This window comes from Lolium perenne, chromosome 6 (assembly GCF_019359855.2).
Source record: "Lolium perenne isolate Kyuss_39 chromosome 6, Kyuss_2.0, whole genome shotgun sequence".
NCBI lineage: Eukaryota > Viridiplantae > Streptophyta > Magnoliopsida > Poales > Poaceae > Lolium > Lolium perenne.
The window spans coordinates 213154213-213166286 of record NC_067249.2 but is presented as its reverse complement, the minus strand read 5'-3'; the positions used below and the strand labels follow the sequence as shown (position 1 = coordinate 213166286).

Genomic DNA, 12074 nt, shown 5'->3' with positions numbered 1-12074 from the left:
TATTTATGATGATTATAATGATAGTAGTCTTTTGGTGCCACCTACTATGGAGAGTAAATTTGATTATGATTACAATATGCCTCCTATATTTGATGATAGCTACTTTGTTGAATTTGCTCCCACTATTACTAATAAAATTTATTATGCTTATGTGGAGAGTAATAATTTTATGCATGAGACTCATGATAAGAATGCTTTATGTGATAGTTATATTGTTGAGTTTGCTCATGTTGCTACTGAAAGTTATTATGAGAGAGGAAAATATGGGTTTAGAAATTTTCATGTTACTAAAACACCTCTCTATGTGCTGAAATTTTTGAAGCTACACTTGTTTTATCTTCCTATGCTTGTCACTTTGCTCTTCATGAACTTGTTTATTTACAAGATTCCTATGCATAGGAAGCATGTTAGACTTAAATGTGTTTTGAATTTGCCTCTTGATGCTCTCTTTTGCTTCAAATACTATTTCTTGCGAGTGCATCATTAAAACTGCTGAGCCCATCTTAATGGCTATAAAGAAAAGAACTTCTTGGGAGATAACCCATGTGCTTATTTGGCTACAGTACTTTTATTTTATTTTGTGTCTTGGAAGTTGTTTACTACTGTAGCAACCTCTCCTTATCTTAGTTTTTTGCATTGTTGTGCCAAGTAAAGTCGTTGATAGTAAGGTTCATACTAGATTTGGATTACTGCGCAGAAACAGATTTCTTTGCTGTCACGAATCTGGGCAAAATTCTCTGTAGGTAACTCAGAAAATTATGCCAATTTACGTGAGTGATCCTCAGATATGTACGCAACTTTCATTCAATTTGAGCATTTTCATTTGAGCAAGTCTGGTGCCTCAATAAAATTCGTCAATACGAACTGTTCTGTTTTGACAGATTCTGCCTTTTATTTCGCATTGCCTGTTTTGTTTTGTTCGATGGATATTTCGATTCCATTGACTTTCAGTAGCTTTGTGCAATGTCCAGAAGTGTTAAGAATGATTATGTCACCTCTGAACATGTATATTTTGATTGTGCACTAACTCTCTAATGAGTTGTTTTGAGTTTGGTGTGGAGGAAGTTTTCAAGGATCAAGAGAGGGAGATGATACAACATGATCAAGGAGAGTGAAAGCTCTAAGCTTGGGGATGCCCCGGTGGTTCACCCCTGCATATATCAAGAAGACTCAAGCGTCTAAGCTTGGGGATGCCCAAGGCATCCCCTTCTTCATCGACAACATTATCAGGTTCCTCCCCTGAAACTATATTTTTATTCCATCACATCTTATGTGCTTTGCTTGGAGCGTCGGTTTGTTTTTGTTTTTGTTTTGTTTGAATAAAATGGATCCTAGCATTCTTTGTGTGGGAGAGAGACACGCTCCGCTGTAGCATATGGACAAGTATGTCCTTAGGCTTTACTCATAGTATTCATGGCGAAGTTTCTTCTTCGTTAAATTGTTATATGGTTGGAATTGGAAAATGATACATGTAGTAGTTGCTAAAATGTCTTGGATAATGTGATACTTGGCAATTGTTGTGCTCATGTTTAAGCTCTTGCATCATATACTTGGCACCTATTAATGAAGAAATACATAGAGCATGCTAAAATTTGGTTTGCATATTTGGTCTCTCTAAGGTCTAGATAATTTCTAGTATTGAGTTTGAACAACAAGGAAGACGGTGTAGAGTCTTATAATGTTTTCAATATGTCTTTTATATGAGTTTTGCTGCACCGCTTCATCCTTGTGTTTGTTTCAAATAGCCTTGCTAGCCTAAACCTTGTATCGAGAGGGAATACTTCTCATGCATCCAAAATACTTGAGCCAACCACTATGCCATTTGTGTCCACCATACCTACCTACTACATGGTATTTCTCCGCCATTCCAAAGTAAATTGCTTGAAGTGCTACCTTTAAAATTCTGTCCTCTACCTTTGCAATATATAGCTCATGGGACAAATAGCTTAAAAACTATTGTGGTATTGAATATGTACTTATGCACTTTATCTCTTATTAAATTGCTTGTTGTGCGATAACCATGTTCCTGGGGACGCCATCAACTACTCTTTGTTGAATATCATGTGAGTTGCTATGCATGTTCGTCTTGTCTGAAGTAAGAGCGATCTACCACCTTATGGTTAGAGCGTGCATATTGTTAGAGAAGAACATTGGGCCGCTAACTAAAACCATGAATCATGGTTGAAGTTTCAGTTTTGGACATATATCCTCAATCTCATATGAGAACATTAATTGTTGCTACATGCTTATGCATTAAAGAGGAGTCCATTATCTGTTGTCTATGTTGTCCCGGTATGGATGTCTAAGTTGAGAATAATCAATAGCGAGAAATCCAATGCGAGCTTTCTCCTTAGACCTTTGTACAGGCGGCATAGAGGTACCCCTTTGTGACACTTGGTTAAAACATGTGCATTGCGATAATCCCGGTAATCCAAGCTAATTAGGACAAGGTGCGGGCACTATTAGTATACTATGCATGAGACTTGCAACTTGTAGGATATAATTTACATGATGCATATGCTTTATTACTACCGTTGACAAAATTGTTTCTTGTTTTCAAAATCAAAGCTCTAGCACAAATATAGCAATCGATGCTTTCCTCTTTGAAGGACCATTCTTTTACTTTTATTGTTGAGTCAGTTCACCTATTTCTCTCCACCTCAAGAAGCAAACACTTGTGTGAACTGTGCATTGATTCCTACATACTTGCATATTGCATTTGTTATATTGCTTTGCATTGACAACTATCCATGAGATATACATGTTACAAGTTGAAAGCAACCGCTGAAACTTAATCTTCCATTGTGTTGCTTCAATGCCTTTACTATGAATTTATTGCTTTATGAGTTAACTCTTATGCAAGACTTATTGATGCTTGTCTTGAAAGTACTATTCATGAAAAGTCTTTGCTTTATGATTAAGTTGTTTACTCATGTCATTACCATTGTTTTGGATTGCTGCATTCATTACATGTGTTTACAATAGTATGATCAAGGTTATGATAGCATGTCACTCCAGAAATTATCTTTGCTTATCGTTTACCTGCTCGGGACGAGCAGAAACTAAGCTTGGGGATGCTGATACGTCTCCGACGTATCGATAATTTCTTATGTTCCATGCCACATTATTGATGATTTCTACATGTTATATGCACATTTTATGTCATATTTATGCTTTTTCCGGAACTAACCTATTGACGAGATGCCGAAGGGCCAGTTCCTGTTTTCTGCTGTTTTTGGTTTCAGAAATCCTAGTAAGGAAATATTCTCGGAATTGGACGAAATCAACGCCCAGGGTCCTATTTTGCCCGGAAGCATCCAGAACACCCGAGAGTCGCCAGAGGGGGGCCACAGGGGCCCCAGATGATAGGCCGGCGCGGCCCAGGCCCTGGCCGCGCGGCCCTATGGTGTCGTCGCCTCGTTGACCTTCTGACGCCGCCTCTTCGCCTATTTAAGCCCCCTCGACCTAAAACCTCGACACGAAAAAGCCACGGTACGAGAAACCTTCCAGAGCCGCCGCCATCGCGAAGCCAAGATCTGGGGGACAGGAGTCTCTGTTCCGGCACGCCGCCGGGACGGGGAAGTGCCCCCGGAAGGCTTCTCCATCGACACCACCGCCATCTTCATCAACGCCGCTGTCTCCCATGAGGAGGGAGTAGTTCTCCATCGAGGCTCGGGGCTGTACCGGTAGCTATGTGGTTAATCTCTCTCCTATGTACTTCAATACAATAATCTCATGAGCTGCCTTACATGATTGAGATTCATATGATGATGCTTGTAATCTAGATGTCGTTATGCTAGTCAAGTGAATTTTACTTATGTGATCTCCGGAGACTCCTTGTCCCACGTGTGTAAAGGTGACAGTGTGTGCACCGTGTGGGTCTCTTAGGCTATATTTCACAGAATACTTATTCACTGTTATGGATGGCATAGTGAAGTGCTTATTTATATCTCTTTATGATTGCAATGTGTTTTGTATCACAATTTATCTATGTGCTACTCTAGTGATGTTATTAAAGTAGTTTATTCCTCCTGCACGGTGTAATGGTGACAGTGTGTGCATCCGTGTTAGTACTTGGCGTAGGCTATGATTATGATCTCTTGTAGATTATGAAGTTAACTATTGCTATGATGGTATTGATGTGATCTATTCCTCCTACATAGTGTGAAGGTGACAGTGTGCATGCTATGTTAGTACTTGGTTTAGTCGTGTTGATCTTTCATGCACTCTAAGGTTATTTAAATATGAACATTGAATTGTGGAGCTTGTTAACTCCGGCATTGAGGGTTCGTGTAATCCTACTCAATGGTGTTCATCATCCAACAAGAGTGTAGAGTATGCATTTATCTATTCTGTTATGTGATCAATGTTGAGAGTGTCCACTAGTGAAAGTATGACCCCTAGGCCTTGTTCCTAAATACTGCTATCGCTGCTTGTTTACTGTTTTACTGCGTTACTACTGCTGCGTTACTACTGCTTGTTTACTGTCCTGGGCAAAGCACTTTTCTGGTGCCGTTGCTACTACTTATTTATACCACCTGTATTTCACTATCTCTTCGCCGAACTAGTGCACCTATTAGGTGTGTTGGGGACACAAGAGACTTCTTGCTTTGTGGTTGCAGGGTTGCATGAGAGGGATATCTTTGACCTCTTCCTCCCTGAGTTCGATAAACCTTGGGTGATCCACTTAAGGGAAAACTTGCTGCTGTTCGACAAACTTCTGCTCTTGGAGGCCCAACACTGTCTACAGGAAAAGGAGGGGGGCGTAGACATCACTGGTCCGACGTGTGGCTGCTCCACGGGCAGCAGCGCCGCCTTCTTTTATCTCACAGATGGTGACAACGGCGGGATCCTCGATCCCCCCTCCCCCTTCCATTCGGAGGAAGCAGCAAGTAGGTGCCGACGTGCTAGACGGGGGCGTGGTCAGGGGAACGACAGCAGGCTCGATTCGGCGGGAGAGGATTGTGGCGATGTTCAGGGACAGAGCTAGGAATTATCTATAAGGGAGGCCAACTGAGCATTTCTTTTACATAGAGGGGGCCATATGGGTAATTTGGAGAATATTCTACATTTTTCACATAATTTATAGGGGTGTTTTAACAAAATTTCCATTGTTAGGGGGGGGCCATGGCCCTGGCTGGCACCCCCTGGCTCCGTCCCTGGCGTTGTTCGGTTTCTGTTGGTACCCATCTAGGGCGGGGCCGGTCTCCGGGTCGTAGTCGTGGCGACGGCCGGTTGGCTTCATCTGCTACCATGTCGCCCTACGCGCCACGGCTCCAAGAAAGACTTCATCAGCAAGGCAAGTTTTCTTCTGGTTGATCTATGTGTTTTCTGCTCTGTTTATCTCTTTTCTCCTTCTGTCGTTCCTTTTCTCCCCCTATTTTCAGATCTTCTTTGTTTTATCTCTTTTGTTTGTGCATTTTCTGCACCGAATCAAATCTCCCTCTAAACTTGAATTCTCACTTTTCATCTGTGTCGTTACGCTTTTCGTCTGATGCTGAAAAATTCCTCTTCTATGTAGATCAAGGGGAAGGCAACATGCAGACTTCACCGCTGAAAAAGGACGCGTCGCTGAAATCTTTTCAATGGAAATCCTTGCATGCATTTGGGAGGAGAAATCAGCAAACACGATACAATATATGAGCTAGGCTTCATTGTGGACCGTGAGGTAATCTCTAAAAAAAATCCTAAATGTTTTCCATAAAAAACATTGGGTCCTCTGTACATTGTATTTTATCTTGGAAATTTATGTATATTGCAACCGGTCTGTTCTGTTTTTCCCTCATCTTGACTGTTTTTTGGTTAAACTGTACCAACAATAAAACAACATTTCACTTGTGTCAAAACTTCTTGTGTGTTCAGGTCCAATCATGGAAAACAGAGATAGAGAGACTGGATAAATTGTATATTGATTATGTTTCGCCATGGTACATCGACAGGTACAGATTATACAGGGCATGTTTAATTCGATTTTCCTTCTTAAGAACAACTTTTTTTCATTGATGCCACTATTGGTAACGAATAAATTGGACTTTATAGTACACATTACTTTCTGATAAACCAATTGATTGGAAAGCATTATCATATATCCATGTGCATTTAATTTCCCTGCTCTCCCTGAAAATAGTCAGTTCAGCAACCAATACCATTTGTCTGGGAGAACACATAGGTCTTGGATTGATGTGTTCACAATACTTGGCCAAGGCTGATCCAAGGTGATCTTTTTATAAATTATTCTTTCATGAGTTTGTCGATTGTTGTTTCTAAATTTATTGAAATTTTCTTTCTAGCTGAGTTTTTTTCTTCATTTTGGCAGATCATTGACTCATACAATCACCCGCTATACTTGTACCGTATATCAATTAACCAATGTTCCTAGGGAGACAATCTGGTGGAGGTCTACTACGCCGCCAAGCCGGGGCTGATGATGTCGAGTGTCAATACCCTCTCTGCGCTACATCCAGCAGTTTATCGTCAGCTGATTCATTACCTTCACCATGCACATCTCCTGCTTTGTTGTAGTTCATTCACCGCCATGGCTGTTTCTTCTTCTACAGCTGTATCAGTTAGTTCACCATGAATTCGTCAATTGGTTCAGTAACCTGAAAAGTTTCAAACGGTGATGCAGAGTATAGATGCCAGCGCGCTGTTCAGACATGGAAGGCCTAATATATCATTTGAATGGTGGATCATGTGTCACAAGCAGTGCTGCTGTTGTACAGTCCATCATCGTGCGGTTACGTCACAGGCATGTGGTGCATGTGAAGGTCAGGATCCTCCCCCAAAGCACTAGATTAAGGTTGAAACAGGTGCCTACACATCTGATTTGACTGCAGTGTTTGCATTGATGTGAAACGTTATTTTTTGTTGTTGTTGTTCTCTTTCGTTCTCAACAAAACAATCGTCTGGTGCCATCACCACCATGAGTCATGGCCCAAATATAAGAATATCTCTTTAGTACCTCATTGGTCTGCCTATGTATTGGGCATCGATAGAGCGCTTCGTCTCGTGGATATACCTACTACTGTGTATCTACACTCCGTAGAAAGTACTGCAACAGAGCATTAATTAAAGCATTTTGTGACAGGCGTATAATGATTCCTTAATTTGTTGCCCATGCATGAGAATATCAAAAGAAGTGATTTCACATTCCACTGGATTCATTTTTCCTCTATTTGGGCCACACGAAAATGAATATTATACCTACCATGTACAAATTTAGAGCTTACGGAATAACTGTTCTATATCTAACGTGTCACTTGGATATCTTTCTAATTGTGGGCTTAGCAAGTTTCCTATCTAACTGTTTGTTTGCTACAATGATATTTCCTTGCAGCACATTGAAGAGGATGAGATACAAGAGGCAGATGATAGTGAGATGGATGGGTAAGTAGCACAAGAGCATGCTTATATTTTGTTCCTATGGAATTATATTTGTTGCACAGATCTTCAGTTGCTTTGCTAAGATTTCTGAGCAGTTATTTACTGACTCTCCTTTTCCGTTGTTGCTGTGAGAGAGGAACTTCCAGTATCAGATGAGCATTGTTGATTTGTTCCTTTTGCACTTCTTATGATGTATAATTAATTTGTGCAATAATTATAGGTGGCATTGAACAGTTTAACAATGAATTATTATATAATAATTACCATGATTTAGTTTTTTGTACGAAAGAAAGCATCCCTTATTTGTATGTGATGATCTGCTAATGAGAAGTGCCATCGAGTTGATGATGACTTGCAAATACACATCCTATATGTGTTAGGTTACATCCACTTGCTCTGTGAGCATATGTTACAATTACCCGTCAATTTTGGTTGACAAATCAGTGGTGTTTTCGTTAGTGTGATGTACAAACATGAATTGATTGCAGGAGGTTTAGTTGATGTGGCTGTGCCCGTCTAGGGGACTGGTGAGGTGGCAGCACATATTGGAGATAATACTCTTCTTTCAGGGTACTTATCAAAAACACGTACCATTTATCATCTATTTCATTTCCATTCTTTGATTACTACACTATTTTATTCCCATTTTTCGATCGTTTCTCCTCACTATATAAATAACCATGTTTGCAAAGTCGGGCTAGCAGCTCAATGTACACTCATTGTCTAAAGTGCAACAAATAAGAAGTTTTCCCACGGAACTATTGCCAGGTAAAATTTTACGACAGATTTCAACTAAATGGTATAGGTTGCAGTACATCAAATAAAATTAATTTCTGACTCTTTTTCCTGCAGCTAATATAATTAATCTACAACGAGTGAACTCCAGCTAAAGGTCAAACGAGCAAGAGCCCAGATTGATGAGCCAAGTAGTTTATGTGCAAAATTATATTTTGTCTCCAGGCACGCCATGAAGTCTTGGTCACCCATCTTCCGCTATAGCCAGTGTGAATTGCACGCAGCTAATGTAATATTGAGTGCCTATGCATAATTATGAAACTGTAATATAATGTATAACGCTAAGTAGACGTATGACCATGACAAGTGCCATCACGTGAGGTAATTTGTCCATCTGGGATGGGAGTTCCCTTTCCCAAACTGAAATACTGGCACATCATCTCTATTTCCAATTTTCTGTGGTATCTTTTCTTCTACACCGAGGAATAAACTGCCGCGCCAACCTTCCTAGTATGGATAATATTCATCTGCGTTTACCAGCTTACAAATTTTCAGTACCATAAACTTGGCCGGAGGCCGAAGCTAAGGTAGACATTGGCAAGACGGTAATCACACCTTCTTAAGGCCTAAGCAACTAGCCTATATACATTGTCACAAGCATAATAGTAGGTTCAGCAGCTACCCAGAACCCTAGAAGAACAACAGAACAACAACACGTCAGATACAACGTAAACAGAGAGTAAAGCCTCTAAGAACCGGCTTCTTAATCCATGACGCCTTGTTCCTGTCTCTCCTGCTAGTTTCCTTCGCTGCTGCATAAGAAAACAAGGTTTGAGTTGGATCGGTGTTGCCTTTGATATCGAAGAATTGCACAAGACGTACAACAACATGATCCCTCCGGAACTGAATAGTAACATATAAGACTGAATGAACCCTTCCACAATAGTATTAGCACGTTATCTTCATTTTAGCTATTAGATTGTATGTATCTGCCATCCAGCTGACACGTACCTTGCAATTTAGGAAGTTGATGAGCGCATGTTAATTCGGGAAACTAGTTGTCCTCGCCTCCAGGTGCTCGCCGGCGAAGGAAGACATGGGTGAGCACGGTCTTGGACTGCAGCGACGCCTTCAGTATCTCTGTACACTGCAGTTGCAAAGTCCAATAGAGGAATCAATCAGTTGCATTTGATAGTTTTGAAGTGTAAAGTGTAAACACCATGATAAATTTGCCCTATATGTTCTCCCAACCTCGGTGAGCCCAAGCTGCACTTCCAACTCCTGGAGCGCGTCGACGTTCCCCGCACCGAGGGCCGTCAACAATGCTATATGCTCACCAGCCGTCGTCGGCCCGGGCATGACGCGGAGGTCGTCCGTGACGACATACCTGGACCCTTGTCCGCCCCGAACGAACCCCACGTCGCCCGCCGCCGACGACCCGGGCGGCACGTACCGCGCCGACGCCGTCAGCGGTTTGCCGCAGGACGGGCAGATTGTGCCTGTGTCGTCCGTTACGTTCCTGGAGCTGCAGGTGAAGCGGTAGATGGAGTTGGAGCAGGTGTAGAGCTTCCTCTGCTGGTGGAAGCTGAGCTTGGCGCTCGCCGCTGGCGGGGAGAGAACGGTGGGCTGGAGAAGGGTCTCCCTGGCCGCCGCGCCGGTGTGGACGTGCGCCGGGTCCAGCTGCTCCACGCCACGCTGACGTAGAGGTTGCCGACGCAGCCGCCCGTGCCGCCGAGCGCGGCGAGCAGCCTGTCCGCCCTGCCGAGGGGCAGGGCGAGGAGGGAGAAGAAGAAGTCGACCACGTCCTTGCCGGCCTCCGCGAACACCACGCGCCCCGCGCCGACGTCCACGAAGAGCTTCATGCTCGCCGGCGAGCTTGTTACCATTGTGGTGTCGCTGGGGACTTGGGTCGACCTCGCACTGTCGTGCTCTGGCCTGTGGGCATCCTCGGTGCTCCCTGTGTTTCCCGTTTGCGAGGTGGAGCTTGGCATGGAGAGGACCATTCGTGCGTGCGACACGTGGGCAGCATGTAGTTCCAGGTGGCGAGTTACCTGTGAGTGGGATGGCAGTTAAATTCCCAGCGTGCGGTTCACGCGACAGACCAGTAAATGCGGAACTGCAAAATCGACAGTCAGGTTCATCCCTGCACCGTGCCTCGAACTCGGGCACATTCAGGACGCGTTTGGTAGGACGCGGTCTTTTCTTAGCTCAATTTAGAGAAAGTACAAGTAAGTTCTAATTAGCTAATTATAAGGATTAAAATAATTCTAGCAAAGATGTCCGTTCTTTGCAACGGTTTTAAAATAAAATAAAAAACTCACGGATCTAGAAAATATTATGGTGTAATTTTAGTACGAGTACTAATTTTTTTTTCATTTTGATTTTGTGTTTGTCCCATTTTAATATATTTTAACTTTTTTTTTGATTTTAAATCGTAGTAATTTTAAAATTGAAGTGAAAGATGAGAAGCACGTGCAGAACCCCACCTCTCATAAACAGATTTTTGTACCTGAAACAACTCGCTCTAGTCCAGCTCTCACTCATAAGATGCACACACATAGGCAGTCTTGGAGTGCCTGACGGGAACAACGTCCCCGCTCAAAGATGATCAAATCTGTCGCTGCAGAGCACCTTCCCTGGAAGTAGGTGTGACCTCGTGAGATTAACGGTGCAGCGTGCTTGGCACTGAAGAACATCGAGGCCTAACCTTCAGCATAAACATCGGGACCTGCTAGTCCAAGCTGGCCTCTCCCAATGCAGGGCCTCTGGGACGTTGACCATGCTATCGTCCAACGCGCATCAACAGCTGGTGGAAGTCCTCCATTGCGACCTGCTACGCCACGTGCTCTACCATCCCCAACACTGGTTGCCAAGTGCCAACACAATCGCACGTACTGACGCCGCTGAACCTGAAGATTCGGGTAGACACCAACCCGCGACGGGTCCTGTTTGTGCAGCGGCCAAGGTCGGCGAAGGTTCATCTTCTCCCTCCTGGCCCTTGCCGTCGGTACCACCGTGAGCTAGAAGCTGTTCAGGGTGGCCTCCATGGTCGACAGCGTCTGCGAGGCTGCGAAAACTCGCCGCCACTAACGTCCTTGCTCGAAGAATTCATCCAACGCACTCACGCTTAAGGCCAGCAGCCTCGACCTCTCGCATGGTCCGTGTTATTGTCTCAACAGCTTTTTGGTGATGGGATCTGGACGGTGTTCGACGATTTGTTGGTGTACACGGTGGCGGCTCTACCGTTCTGGACAGCGTCGTGCAGGAAATCGCCTCCGCCAATTCAGCGCCTGCCGTGCCCTCCACCAATTCATGCAGCTGCTACATGCACGATAGCTAGTTGAGAACAAGCAAGTGCGTGTGGGTGGGGCGGGCTCTGGGGCTGTCCACGATAGCGCGTTACGCGCGTGGGTTCGCTGCTTGATTTGTCTCCTGGCGAGAAGAAAAAATGTCCCCGCGAGGAGAAAAAGGGCCCAACCCTACCACGGGAACCGCACCGCCTCCCTATTCCCCTTCCTCTCGTCCTCCTCAGTCCTCAGAGCATCTCCACTCGTCTCCCCGACGAGGTCCCCAGGACCGCGTTTTGTCATCCGGACGGCGAAATTCGGCCTAGTCGCGCCCCCGGTTCCTCGATTTCGTCCGGATTTGGGCCTAAATTCATCCGGCGATCCCACGCCATCCCCGGCCCCCCGGGGAGCGCTCGGGGAATCCGGACGAAACGAAAGCGCGGGAAACACCGAGGAAACTTCCCGCGCATCTGGTGGCCCCAACTTGTCGGCGAGAGAAACTGATCGTCGTCCTCATCGCATCGTCTTCCGCGCGCTGTAAAAGCCTGCCGCCGGTCAGCATTCGCCGGCCGCGTAGCTTCCACGCGGCGAGTTAATGTCGTCGCATCGTCTTTCGCGCACACATCGTCTTCCGCGCGCAGTAAAGGCTGCCGCCGGTCAGCTCGCCAC

The 12074-nt window shown here is 44.4% G+C and overlaps 1 protein-coding gene across 1 annotated transcript; it reads right to left on the bottom strand.

Moving 5' to 3' along the window:
• Positions 1-9172: 9172 nt before the first annotated feature.
• On the bottom strand, positions 9173-10121 carry LOC127310055 (uncharacterized). The gene is made up of 3 exons (XM_051340756.1): positions 9739-10121; positions 9370-9643; positions 9173-9265 (listed from the first exon to the last, which is right to left on the bottom strand). Exons 1-3 carry the CDS (start codon positions 10119-10121, stop codon positions 9173-9175), a joined length of 750 nt encoding a protein of 249 aa, XP_051196716.1.
• Between the last annotated feature and the right edge of the window lie 1953 nt (positions 10122-12074).